Consider the following 15,000-nt stretch of genomic DNA (forward strand, 5'->3'; position numbering starts at 1 on the left):
CACACACACACACACACACACACACACACACACACACACACACACACACACACACACACACACACACACAGAGACCCATGTGCACGTACACACGTACACAGAGAGAAAGAGGGGCAGAGGCCACATGCGCGGACACACACACACACACACACACACACACACACACACACACACACACACACACACACACACACACACACACACACACACACACACACACACACACAGGTGAGCATTCAGGTTTAATGTGACACTGCCGGTGACAAGCGGCCATGTCCCTTCGCCGTCAGTCACTCAATGCATGCGGGATATAAAAGGTCAATGGCTCCCAAAATAGCCCCGCGCAGTGTTAGCGGCGTAGGGAAACATCCATGTCACTTCCTGCTTGTGAACGCCTGTGAACGGCAGGACAGACGGACGGGACGGGATGGGATGGGACAGAACGGACGGACGGACAGACAGGGTGGGAATCCACCACATCTCTGCTGGCTTGCTGCTTGTCGCTGCTCCACTGCTGCTGGGTACTGACCCTTGACAGCCGTCAACGTGACCCCCCCCCCCCACACACACACACACACACACACATACCACCTCACCCTCTGACACACACACACACACACACACACACACACACACACACACACACACACACACACACACACACACACACACACACACACACACACACACACACACAGCGGAACGTGTGATCTTCTGAGAAATGGGGGGCCATGGGTGGGTGGGTGAGTTGGTGAGTGGTTGGGTAGACTGGTGGTCAGGGGTGTCGACAGGGGTGGGCGGGGACAAAGGAGTCAGTTGTCACAGGCCCAGGGTGAGAGGGAGCCTAGAATTAGGTCCTGTTTACATTGTATCTATTGGGCTGGGGGGGGGCTTTCAGATTACTTTGTCCTGGGCCTGCGCAAAGCTGTCAGCGGCCCTGTCGGTGGTGTTGGGAGGCCTGCTGGGACATGGAGCCACCAGGGGAAAGTGGGTTAGGGCAGGGTTTCCCAAACTGGGGTGCGTGCACCCCTGGGGGTGCGTGGCCTGCTACAAGGGGGTGCACGAGCTGAATTGAGCAATTGAGTGTTTTTTTTTATACAGCATTAATGAACATTAAGTAGTATGGTGAATTGTATGCTGGAAGAAACATCAGGTCTATGGGAAATGAGGATTCCCCAAATGACTCTGCATAATGTGCGATGATTTGTGCTGTTAAGCCACACTTGAGTGGCCATCAGCACACCAAAACATTCGCTTAGGGGGTGCGCGAACCACATTTAAATGTACAAGGGGGTGCACAAGGAAAAAAGTTTTGGGAACCGCTGTAAGGGATAGGGGCTCCAGTCCTGGGGCTAGAGCAAGGGTGGTGGTGGACTGTGGTACTCCCTACAGCCCTAAAGCTAAGCTTGGACCATAAATCTAGCTGTCATTTACAGTGAGAGACGGCCGGAGAGAGGGAGGGAGAGGAGTAGCCTACTGTAGGAGAGAGAGCCAGAGAGAGAGAGAGAGAGAGAGAGAGAGAGAGAGAGAGCAAACAACCACCTATGTGGAATATATACTGTATTATATACTGGAAGTCTTCCATTAACTGCTCACACCAGTGGTTTTGCTAATTGTGTTGTCCATTTAGAGTTGTTCCAAGTTAAAGTGGAAAGCATAACCATCGGGCTGGGTTTATTTAAATCTTTGTAGATCCAGCATTGTGTCTAGGAAGGGAATGTACGCAAGGCCACAGGGTCTTTCCACTTACCTTCTCTTACTGAAGGCTACATTACATATTCACACTCAGCTCTGAAAAATGACAGACTCATCAAATTGTGGAATAGACGCCATGACTTTCCGGAGCCTCTGGAGTTGCTGGGTTTTGAGGGTTTTATTTTTCCCCCAGAAGATTATGATTCACCTGTTCCAGACAAAGGTGTTTGACAGTGTAGGTAGGCTATTAGTCATCATGGCGCACGATAATTGCCCAATCTTATCGGCATCTCGCTGCTGAAGTAGCTACTTGAGGTTTCAAGATTTCCCGCCCGAACAACGGCCCATTAACCACTGGCCTTCACCTGCGCGTGCTGTATACCGCACATTCGAAGGGAGGTATATCGCGCGCCAGCGCTATAAAGTGTACATGTACTGCAACATTTGAGGACTTTCCCTTTAAGATCGCTCCGCAGCGCACCACACACTTCAACCAAGGAGAATCTCCCCTTGTTCCTAATATGGACATGGCAAGTCTGCCTTAAAGGGGCGAGGGGAGGGCAGAGGAGCGAGAGCGAGGGGGACAGGCTGTTACAAACTTGAAGACTGTGGAGGCCGTTTCTATTTGGAAAGCAGCAGTGTCAGAGCGTTATCAGAGTGGAACGGCACAGAGGCTTGTTCTTTGCCACAACAGTTCAGCCAAGCCAGGAGAGCGGACGCACGCACAGCTGCAATATTGTTTCAGAACACAGCACGGGCGAGAAGAGTTTTGAATTTTGCGCACGACGTGGAAATTGGAATCGTTTTGTGGATAGCACGCTGGACTTTTATTTCACAAGAAGAGAATACCTGTCTGAACTGGATGTCCGTGGAATAGATGCGCTAATTCTCTAAGACAAGTGAAGAGGTTTCTTTTTTTCTTTCTTTTCGTTGAGTGGATATCTGGATGTTTGACACCTGTCCGCAAGACAAATATGATTAGCTTCATATTTTAAGAACGCACAATGGCATTATTGTATAGGCATAAATGTCACTGTTCGCTAGTTGTAAATGATTTAAATTTCTCTTAGTGGTAGGTTTTTTCTTCTTCAGTGAACTAAGCAGTTAGTGAAACCAATAATAGCTCCTTAATTCAGTGCGTTAAAGCACTGAAACACATGACATCATATTAACCTCTTTATTAGAGAGAGGGCAATTTTGCGACAGTCCCTTTTTTTTAACAAAGTACCTACACTCGTCCCCAAAACATCTGTACGGGCTTGTTCGGGACACTTTTTCTGAAGGCGAGAGGAGAGTTTCTGCAAGGAGACAGACTCGGAGCTCTCTCACGGAGCGGCGCTGTCCCGCGCGTCAAAGTGCTGAGAGGAGCGAGCGAGCGGTCCCGACCCCGACCGTCCAGTCCAGCGCGCGCTCATAAATGCCCAGCCGATCGAGGGGTCTCGAGGATGGGCGGCAAGAAGAGCTCGTGCATTCTGCTGCTCGCGGCTTTTGCGGCATTCCTGCGGCTTGGTAGCGCAGAGGTAAGGTTGGCGTTTGATTTATTGTCACCTGGAGATGTTTGCTATTTTGTCCTTTGTTTCTTTTTTAAAACCAAGGTGCGCCTTTGCTGACAAACACAATGACCACAGGGTCGCCACTCTTACCTGCTCACTGAAAGTTACGGTTGAAAATATGGCACGTTTTATTTTTTTCCCAATGAGACCAGGCACGAGTTGACACAAATTCGGTAAATGCGATGACTGTAGTCGAGGAATGGAGTTGTGAGAAAATTGTGCGGTATTGCAGCGCAGTGGCCCCCGTGGCGACATCTGTCCTTCAGTCGCATGTCACATCACCTGCATGCAGTGTGTGCTGGGCGCCCAGTTCAACGCTGTCGCCGGACCCCCACCATACACTAACAGCTGTGTGATAAGGTCATTGTTTCCACTTTGCCTTTTATCCACTGCGCCGTTGCGCATATAGCGGGTACCTGTTAAACTTGCAGTTAACTCGCAGTAATTGGATTTACGGGGCGCATTTTGTTTGTGTGCACTTCCATCATGCAGGGAACGGGGCGAGACATTTCGTTTAGCCCCCGCATGAAATATAGCCCTGGCGGGGTTCCCAGGAGTGCTTTCTTTGCCAAAAAAGCAGCCGCTCCGTGCGCTCTCTCTCTCTCTCTCTCTCTTTCTTTCTTCCCCTCTGTCTCTCTCACGGAAAGAGCATCTTTGTCACCATGCGGGCGCCTTTGCGCTGCAACCTTTCTGCCCCAAAGATCAGCGGCATTCTGCCTTCATTATGTTTCTCACACTGCGGCTCCCACGGGGAGAACGAGTGGACGTGACACGCTAATCATGACCTTTCAACTAAGGTTCGTGAAAACGGATTAAAAATAGCCTACACCCCATGGCAATGTGTTGTTTTTAATGGTAATGTGTTCTTCAGTTGCGATCTCTGCGGAGATAAGATAAGCGCGCACATACACAGGACTCAGGAGTGAAGTCAGTGATGCCTTGCTGTGTGGAGAAGTCGGTGCACTGATGCGGGCTTTCCAACAGAGGAGAGAGCATGACGACGCACTTTATGCATATCATGGGGCAGGGATGTGGAGCTGCCGCTGCTAGCTGCTGCATTGTAATGACATACATCCCCACTTAACACTCACGGTCATTGTCATGTCACGTTATGTCACCCCCCCCACCCCAACTCCCCACTTTGCATCTTTCTCACCCCTCCCACCCGGCACCCCAGCCACTTACCCGCATCATGTCATATTTCTAGCAGTGTGTTTCCCCATGGGGGAGTTCACTTGCATTGCTAGGGGACTATCATTATTCAATGAGCACTCACAACAAACCTACAAACAACTGGACACGGACACACACACACACACACACACACACACACACACACACACACACACACACACACACACACACACACACACACACACACACACACACACACACAAAGACACACACACACACGCACGCACGCACACACGCACACACCCTACTTATACAGTGCGGGAAAGAAAAATAGCTTAATTTGTTTCTGGTTCACGTGCATGTTTTTTTTTGCCTGAGGTAGGTAAGTAAGGGGGTGAGGTGTCGGACAGGACAGCGTTTCCCTTCAGTTTTACTCAGCACATTTAACAGTGTTGACTCAACACTCTAGAGTGTCACATTAACACTCTGAGTGTTGCTGACCCTACTCCCATGACGTTGAATTAACACTGCTAGAGCCACACACACAGTGGAAGCCAAGGACGTTGGTCATTGTCGCTCGCTCGCTGCATCTTTTTTTCTAGGCCGCAGGCATTACGTCCAGCCTCTCACCCTCCGTTTATGTAAGAACAGCAGGCTTTCTCTCTCCCTCTCCCTCTCTCTATCTCCCTATCTCTCTCTCTCTCTGAAAAAAATCACCCGTAATCTGTTTTCAGAGCCCCCCCCCAAAACAGATGATTATTTTGGGGCTTTTCAAAGCTCTCAAGGGTATTACCATGCCCTCTGCGAGAATATTCACGCACTCCAGTTAGGGAAAAAAAGATAACGATGACAGTGTCAGAGATTATCTTGAATGGGGTTTGAAACCAAATACTCATTTCAAATGAGAAGATGACACATGTAAAATCTCAGTTGAAATGGGACGACGTCATGCAGCATGCTCGTTTGAGATGTGACATCATGCCTCATTCCCTGCGTGCGGGCCATTGAATGTGAATCACATTGTAGTGGGATAATATGGATCAAGTGGAGCAGAGAAATCGATTAGCGGACTACATCACACAAGCTCATTGTATACCGGAGAGCTACACACTGATGTCCTCTCTTGCTCTCTCTCTCTCTCTGTCTCGTTCTCTCTGTCTCTATTTCTTTCATTCTCTCTCTCTCTCTCTCTCTCTCTCTCTCTCTCTCTCTCTCTCTCTCTCTCTCTCTCTCTCTCATTTTCTCTCTCTCTCTCTTTCATTCTCTCTCTCTCTCTCCCATTCTCTTCTTCTCCCTCTTTCTACCTTCCTCTCTCTACCCCTGTATTTGTCTTTCTGTCCCAGTGTTACACATGGATGTCCTCTCTCTCTCTCTCTCTCCCGCTCTCTTCCCCTCCCTCTTTCTATCTTCCTCTCTCTACCCCTGAATTTCTCTCTATTCCCTCTCTCTCTCTATCCCTCTCTCACCATTCTTATTTACTCTCTCACCCTTCTCTCTTTCATTCTCCTTCCCTCTCTCTCTCCCGCACTCTATCTCTCCATCTCTCTTTCTACTCTTTCTTGTCCATTCGTCTTCCTCTCTCTACTCCTGTATTTCTCTCTTTCTCTCTGCCTCCTCTCTTTCTCTATCTACCTCTCTCTAGCTCACTCTCTCTATCCCCTTCTCTCCACTCTCTCCTTTACTATCTATCTCTTTCTATCCCTCTCTCTTGTCCTTTATTCCTCTCTCTGTCTCTCTTGTTGTGTTCCATCCCTCTCTCTCTGTTTCTGTGTGGCGCTCCTGACAGCTAGATGAATAGGCTGATGTCAGGGCAGGCATGGCAGAGAGAGAGAGAGAGAGAGGGAGAGAGGGAGAGATGGCTTTAAGCACTTTTTTGAATCACCCTTTCCCCCTTTTTTTCTTCCTCTCCTCCTCTTCCCCATGTGTTATCTGTCCATCCATCACCTACCTGCCCATTTCCACGACATGTGGAATTTATGTACTGTATCCTGTGTGTGTAGTGCATGAGTGTGTGTGTGTGTGTGTCCACTGCAGGTGTGTCATCACACACATGTGCGCACGCCCTCACACATACATGTGCACACACATACGTACACACATATGTATGGAGAGAGATCAGTATCATTATTAAGAAATGAATGTCACACCACTCACCAATATATTTCGTGATCCACAAACAAATGTAATAACATTCGCAAATATAATTCATACATTTCATGATCCACAAACAAATGTAACAACATTCACAAATATAATTCATGATGCACAAATGAATGTAACCCCATTCACAAATGCCAGCGCAGTTCTATTAATTTGCAAACCGGTCTACATATATTCGCAAGCCCTATACATATTTGTGACTTCCATTGTATTTGTGTGTGGATTTTTGAGACTGTCCTGACGGTATTTGACACACAAATGTGCTCAGCCAATCACATCAGTCGGCGTTCGAGCGTAAGGTTGAAGACATTGCGCTTCTATTACGCAGAGCAGGCTAAGTGGAAGCCACCATAGATCTGTATACATAACTGGAAGTAGAGCCATTACTGAAGTGCTCCCTGACGTAAACTCGGAAGCGTATGAAGTTACTGACTTTCACATCATCTTTGTACAAATATGTCTGGATCTGGACTAACGTGTGCCGTAATCGGATGTAACAATAACAGCAGAAAGCTAAAAATGTGGAAAAAGAGCGTATGTGCGCTTCATAGTCCACAGTTTAAAAGAGGATTGTCCATGTTGTGTGCCCTACGGTGTACACCGCTTCCCCGGCCGTGCTGAGGATGAAGACATTCGCAAGATGTGGATTAAAAACGTACACCGAAAGGACTTTGCCCCCAAACAAGTATTCAAGGGTATGTATTTTTATTTCTAGGTGGTTAGTGTAGTTAAGTATTGTAAGCCAGTGTCTATGTAAACTGGTGGCAACAATTATTTAGCTTGGCTAGCTAACGCCAGTTACTATTATTTAGCATTCTTTCATTAATACCTAAGTTTCCCCAGGATTGGGAAGAGCACCATGAGCCCCATGGTTATCTGTGCTGTGTGTCATGGTACATTTGTGTGCTTATTTTCGTTTATTTGTGTATGTGTGCCCTTTGAAATGAAAATGTGACCCTGGCAACTTAGCTAATTATTTTGTTATGCTAGCGGAGTTTTGGCAAGGCTAGCCAGGTTACACTGACTTTAATAAGAAGTCAGGCTAGGTTTTGGTAGCACCATGAGCCCCATGGTTATCTGTGCTGTGTGCCATGGTACATTTCTGTGTTTATTTACGATTATTTGTGTATGTGTGCCCTTTGAAATGGAAATGTGACCCTGGCAATTTAGCTAATTCTTTTGTTATGCTAGCGGAGTTTTTGGCAAAGCTAGCCAGGTTGTGTGACTGACTTTAATAAGAAGTCAGGCTAGGTTTTGGTAGCTTTTGTTTTGTCCATAACCTACCCCAATTTTATTTTCATCTCATAAATCGACCAGCATGTTTGTATTTGTAATAATGTTTGCCATTCTATTGGAAATAAAGTGGTGGGGACAAGCTAGGTTCATCTCAAAAGTGGTAGGCCTATGGACATGTCCCCCAACACCCAGACTGAAAATTACACCCAGACTGAAAATAACCCTTCCTCAACAAAAGATACTTTTCGCTATCCAACCTCAGTGTACATGTCTTGCTTTGTCCTGTATTTTGTCTAATGTCTGTGAGAATGACTGCAGCCATGGCAAAGATAATTTTCTGTTTCATGTGTAACAGCCAATTATATTTTTTTTATCTCATCTTATTCCCACCCTCCTTAGGTGTGTGGAGTACACTTCCCTGACGGCAGACCAACGCAGGAACACCCATATCCCATAATATGGGATATGAATATAGTGTAAGTTTACATGTATATAACAAATAACTTAAGTGCTTTTTTCTTAATTACCTTAACCATATGTTGTTAAAGTACTTTTGGAGCGATTTGCCTCCAGACGTTAGACTCTCTCCCATCTGCCACTACTTTTTAATCTAGGCTAAAATAAAAATAAAAAATAAAAATAAAAAAAACACACACACACATTTTCTTAACTTAGTTCTTGACTCTTAGTTGTTATGCTTTCTCTCCTTAAGCAACTGCTTTTGTGTACCTAAATTGCCTTTCAACAATTGTGTCTTATTATTCCATGCAAGAGTTTACATCTGCTAATTGTAATATAAAGCAATGTGAAGTGAGATTTAAAGTGTTCTGTAGGACAGTGGCGTTGTAATTAACTGTTTTTAAAAGCTGTTGGTGTTTTTTGTTCCTTCTTATATTTATTCTCAGAAAGCACCGTCATGTGGAAGACCACCCCAAAGAGGAGATGTCTCCAGCCCCCAACAGAGAGACCATGTGATGAGCCTCCTGTGACAGATTCTGACACCGAAGTAGGGCATAGCTTGGAGGATAGTCTGTCTCCACACCAATGTGATGTTGGCACTCAGTGGCCAGAGCGTAGTGATCATGATTGTTGTTCGATGAAGTCAACAAAAGATGCAAGCACACAAACCGATCCTACACCATCACTGTCAGATCATGACATGGATGATAAAGTGTCAAAACTTTACACTGGACTAGACATCATCAGCTTTTGGCAACTTTTGAACACCATCATTGGCTTTCTTCCACAGTCGAAGACGTTCAAATTACCAGTCCATGAACAGCTAAGTGCTGGTCCTAATGAGGCTTCGGCTTGGCTACAGCCTGTGATATGTCCGCAATGTGGAGAGCAACACTTGCCAATTTCACAAGGGAAAATCTTATTTTTTGGCTCCCTCGAGACACTCTGAATAGAGTAAGACCCTCAAGTGTTCTTGAACACTATCCCAATGCAACATGCATCATAGATTGCACTGAAATATTTGTCCAAAGACCGAAGAACTTGGGGAAAAGAGCAAAAACATACAGCAACTATAAGCATCACAACACCTACAAAGTCCTCTATTGCATAGCCCCCAATGGTTTTGTGATGTATGTGTCAAAACTGTTTGGTGGCAGAGCTAGTGACACTTTTATCTTAAACTGTGGATTTCTGGTGATCAGATTTTGACAGACCGGGGATACACAATTGGAGATGTTCTTCCTCCAGGAGTGACATTGGCTATTCCAGCATTTACACGTGGATGTACACAACTATCAGAACATGAAGTCACAGGAACCCGCCGTCTCGCCAATGTCCGAATTCATGTTGAACGTGCAATAAGAAGGTTAAAATGCTTCAAAATTTTGAGTAATGTAATTCCAGGTTGATTAAAACATGTTGATGACATTTTGACTATTTGTGCAGGCCTGTGTAACCTTCTTGAAATCTTACAAACATGTTTGGCATACACTACACTTGTCCCTGTCTGTAGGCCTACATGTCAGCATCATCTTCCAACTTGTCAGCGATACTATGCCCAAGATATTTTGTACTGCTTGACACACAGTGATTGCCCTGACAGGTAAAACGTTGGAAAGACTTAAGATCCTGAACATAACACTTTTTTGCATTGTACTGTAGGCCTACATCAAACTCAACCCCAGAGCACACATTCAGAAGTTGCTGAAACTCAACAGCGCCGGGGGACATGGGCCTAATAGCCAGATCATCAAATGGTTGAAAACAGTGCATGTGTTTTATTGTCTGTGTCTAAATCTCGTCATACATCCAGTGCGTTTTGTTTTTTTTAACAGACGTGTTTTCACAATGACACTCTGAGAATTTACTTTTGAACAAAGTGTCTTGTGTATAAAATGGTGTGCAGACAGCCGGAGTGTGTGTGTTGCGTAAAGGAACAAGTGCTTTGCAAAGCTGGTATGAAAGTGTAATGCTAGACTTTTGATTAAGGTAAAGCAGCATGTGTTATAGTACCAACAACTGAACAATATGCTACTTTGGTCATCAGCCTTTAGTGTTTAAGCAGTAGCCTAGGCAAAAACTGTAACAAAGTAAAAACAAAACAAAGAAAATATAACTGCCGAATGAATTAAGAACCTGAATTATCACCAGCATTTGACCGGTTGTTAATTTAAAACCAGGCATGCATATGTATCTATATCTATCTTTAGAAATTAGGCCTACGTTAACAACAGGGAATCTTTATCTTTTCAGGTCAAGGTGGCCGCCTTGGCAATAGGGAAACTCTCTCTCTCTAGGCTAGGCCTGATCAGAAAGCAAGGTGTGTGTGTGTGTGTTTTTTTTTTTTAAAAAAAAACCTCTGTCATTAAAGGGACACTGCAAGATTTATAGTTGTTTATTTCCAGAATTCATGCTACTCATTCACTAATGTTACCTTTTTCATGAATACTTACCACCACCATCAAATTCTAAGTATTCATTATGACTGGAAAAATTGCACTTTTCATACATACAGTACTCCTCCATCATTGTCCGCCATTTTGAATTTCCAGAAATAGCCATTTTTAGCTGCAAAAAGGACTGTACTTGGGCCATAACAGAAAATCTGAGTTTATTATTTAGTAAACTATCATGAAAAGATCAAATTTGGCAATAGGCAACCCAGTTACAATGAGCAGCATAGTTGCAGTACCCTTTTTGACCATTTCCTGCACAGTGTCCCTCTAACTGATAAAATAAAGCCTTGTTGGCCTCAACATGTCATTAATTTCACCATGTAAATCGTGCCTTGCAAGAACTGATATTTTGAGGCAGTGTTAAGACAGTGGGTTGCACCAGCTGATTGCTTAGGCTACTTAACCACAGCCCTTTTAGAAGACATCACCTCCCGTCCTCTCCTTGTGGTAGCGTCTCCAGCAATAAGTAAGGATTTGGCGCCCCTTAGTGGCAAGCTGTGCACCCAGCGATGAACAAACAGACTGCAAAACTCAATCACATATTATGTGGCAGAGGTAATGATAAAAAATGATGTCTGGTATAGTCAGGAGGTAATGAAAAAAAAGCCAGTATAACATTTCCCAATCAATATAAGGGGGATAATGATTAATTAAATTGAATGTGTGACAGTGGCACCAGCTCTCTGTTAAGACTGGACACCACAGGTCAGCTCCTGTGTCTATTCCACAACACACTGCAGCAAGATTTTACATTACATTACATTTCACTTAGCTGACGCTTTCATTTGTTCAAAGCGACTTACAACTGTTATTTTTCAGGGTATTGGTTACAGTCCCTGGAGTAATGTGGGGTTAGGTGACTTGCTCAAGGGTACTTCAGCCATGGATGGAGGTGTAGGGAGAGGTCGTGGGGGATTCGAACCAGCAACCCCTAGATTGAAAGACCAACTCTCTAACCACTAGGCCAGGGGTGTCAAACTCAAACTCACAGAGGGCCAAAATACAAATCTGGAACAAAGTCGCGGGCCAAACTCAATATTTACAACGGCCTAAAATTGTGCAAACACACTTAATCTCATAATTAAATTTCACAAACAGATTCCCATCGTAGTTCAAATGTGCCTGCAGATACTCTGTTGCAGTAGTGTGAGCTGTTTTACTGGCCTATGCCCAGCCCACTCATATTTTTTTTGACACATTACATTTTATGTTCAGGTCTTATGCTATATATTAATGGTGTATGTGGGCCAACTGTAATACACATTTGAAATGATCTTACGGGCCAAATGAAATGACTCTGCGGGCCAGATTTGGCCCCCGGGCCTGAGTTTGACATCCCTGCACTAGGCCATGGCTGCCCAGATTTCTCACAAAGAGCTGCATTGAAATGACATTAAGAACATTAGTGATTAATAACAAGTTGCCAAGTAAAAAACACACCAGCAAGAGTCATTTAGTGTATGGGGCCATTTGTAAAGTGGACCAATGTAAGGTGTGTGTCAAATTTGAACAACCACCACCCCCCACCTGCAACTACAATGCTGCAGTTGGATATTGAGCACAAGTAGCTAGGTTGTTTTTCAGTTCAGCACATATAAAAAAAACACCATCAAGTAAGCACACAGTATTGAACTATATTAAATTCACTATCTGTATGCATTTTAATAACTGTGTAAATAAACAATTCAAAACCGCCAGGTTAATTCATTTTTCTTTAGCATTTAAGCCTACAGTATACGGTATGTCATACCTTTGTCAGGTGCACTGATTCTCATTGATATGATTAGATTAGATAAAACTTAATTGTCTGTTACACCCATGAAAAAGAAAATTGTCTTTGGCGTGGCTTCAGTGATTCTCACAGACATTAGACAAGGCTTGACCAAAAAAAAAAAAAGACAAGACCACACAATACATGCATGCTGCAGCTGGACAGTTCATCTCTTGTTCAGTATGGTCACAGCTGAGGGGAAGGATTTCTTGAAAGATGATAGATATATACATATAACTGAACCAAGTGTTTCTACACCGTATTGAACAATAATCCTCTCAACATTAATCCAAGTCTCTCTGTTGGGGGCTGGAGACATCTCTTTGGGGGTGGTCTTCCACATGATGGTGCTTTCTGAGAATAAATATAAGAAGGAACAAAAAACACCAACAGCTTTTAAAAACAGTTAATTACAACGCCACTGTCCTACAGAACACTTTAAATCTCACTTCACATTGCATTATATTACAATTAGCAGATGTAGACTCTTGCATGGAATATAAGACACAAGTGTTGAAAGGCAATGTAGGTACATAAAAGCAGTGCCTTAAGGAGAGAAAGCATAACAACTAAGAGTCAAGAACTAAGTTAAGAAAATGTGTGTGTGTGTTTTTATTTTTTTGTTTTTTTTATTTTATTTTAGCCTAGATTAAAAAGTAGTGGCAGATGGGAGAGTCTAACGTCTGGAGGCAAATCGCTCCAAAAGTACTTTAACAACATATGGTTAAGGTAATTAAGAAAAAAGCACTTAAGTTATTTGTTATATACATGTAAACTTACACTATATTCATATCCCATATGTAAGGGTTAACGTTCGGCGAGAAGGTCGCTACCGTGGAATAGCAGCACGACAGAGAGAATCTTTAGACCCCGACGCGGAGCGGAGGGGTCTTGTTCTCTCTGAAGTGCTGCTATTCCACAAAGCGACCGACTCGCCGAAAGTTAACCCGCTTATTATATGGATATACTTAAATGATTCACACATGCGGGGTCATTTCTTTAGACCTATTTAATGTTAAGATTGTTGCTGCGCAAAACAAAACAGTGCCGTTGTGGAACACCGCTAGGCAACAGCTAGGTAGGCTAGCCAGGACAACAGGTGTTGTCTATCACAGCAGCCACTGACTTGTAGTATAAGAAGTCTGTGACAGCAGCTGATTAGAGTGACAAAAGACCGGACCCCCTGCGGAGTGATATGAAACATTCGCTTTAGCCACTGACTTGTATACAAGCCAGTGGCTTTAGCAGTGAACGTCTTGTTGCCATTGACAGCGGTAGCCAGGACAACGGGTGCTGTCTATCACAGCAGCTGATTAGAGTCTTGATGAAAAGTCGCTTTAGCAGTGAAAAGTCTTGTTGCCATTGACAGCGGTCTGTTATAGACCAACCCGTCCGTTATCGAAAAATAACAGACGTCCGAACGTTGGGGAGCCCCGTTGAAATGAATGGAGCATTCGACAGATGACGTCACAACCATATAATAATATGGGATATGGGTGTTCCTGCGTTGGTCTGCCGTCAGGGAAGTGTACTCCGCAAACACCTAAGGAGGGTGGGAATAAGATGAGATAAAAAAATATATAATTGGCTGTTACACATGAAATTCATTCACAGTCATTCTCACAGACATTAGACAAAATACAGGACAAAGCAAGACATGTACACTGAGGTTGGATAGCGAAAATTATCTTTTGTTGAGGAAGGGTTATTTTCAGTCTGGGTGTAATTTTCAGTCTGGGTGTTGGGGACATGTCCATAGGCCTACCACTTTTGAGATGAACCTAGCTTGTCCCCACCACTTTATTTCCAATAGAATGGCAAACATTATTACAAATACAAACATGCTGGTCGATTTATGAGATGAAAATAAAATTGGGGTAGGTTATGGACAAAACAAAAGCTACCAAAACCTAGCCTGACTTCTTATTAAAGTCAGTCACACAACCTGGCTAGCTTTGCCAAAACTCCGCTAGCATAACAAAAGAATTAGCTAAATTGCCAGGGTCACATTTCCATTTCAAAGGGCACACATACACAAATAATCGTAAATAAACACAGAAATGTACCATGGCACACAGCACAGATAACCATGGGGCTCATGGTGCTACCAAAACCTAGCCTGACTTCTTATTAAAGTCAGTGTAACCTGGCTAGCCTTGCCAAAACTCCGCTAGCATAACAAAATAATTAGCTAAGTTGCCAGGGTCACATTTTCATTTCAAAGGGCACACATACACAAATAATCGAAAATAAGCACCAAAATGTACCATGACACACAGCACAGATAACCATGGGGCTCATGGTGCTCTTCCCACTCCTGGGGAAACTTAAGTATTAATGAAAGAATGCTAAATAATAGTAACTAGAATTAGCTAGCCAAGCTAAATAATTGTTGCCACCAGTTTATGTTACATAGACACTGGCTTACAATACTTAACTACACTAACCACCTAGAAATAAGAATACATACCCTTGAATACTTGTTTGGGGGCAAAGTCCTTTCGGTGTACGTTTTTAATCCACATCTTGCGAATGT

General features: G+C 44.0%; 1 protein-coding gene and 1 long non-coding RNA gene across 2 annotated transcripts in view; both read left to right on the top strand.

The window, feature by feature from the left end:
• Nucleotides 1–2,287: 2,287 nt before the first annotated feature.
• pdgfba (platelet-derived growth factor beta polypeptide a) overlaps nt 2,288–15,000 on the top strand; it is a 35,742-nt gene continuing 23,029 nt past the window's right edge. The window contains exon 1 of the mRNA XM_063202411.1: nt 2,288–3,215. Within this exon, the coding sequence (XP_063058481.1) occupies nt 3,141–3,215 (75 nt within the window). The 5' untranslated portion in view covers nt 2,288–3,140. The remainder of the gene's footprint in view (nt 3,216–15,000) is intronic.
• On the top strand, nt 6,917–9,671 carry LOC134468927 (uncharacterized). Its single transcript, XR_010038918.1, has 3 exons — nt 6,917–7,237; nt 8,178–8,254; nt 8,684–9,671. It is a non-coding gene; the product is annotated as an uncharacterized LOC134468927 (long non-coding RNA).

The sequence above is a fragment of the Engraulis encrasicolus genome, chromosome 1 (assembly GCF_034702125.1).
Source record: "Engraulis encrasicolus isolate BLACKSEA-1 chromosome 1, IST_EnEncr_1.0, whole genome shotgun sequence".
Classification (NCBI taxonomy): Eukaryota; Metazoa; Chordata; class Actinopteri; order Clupeiformes; family Engraulidae; genus Engraulis; species Engraulis encrasicolus.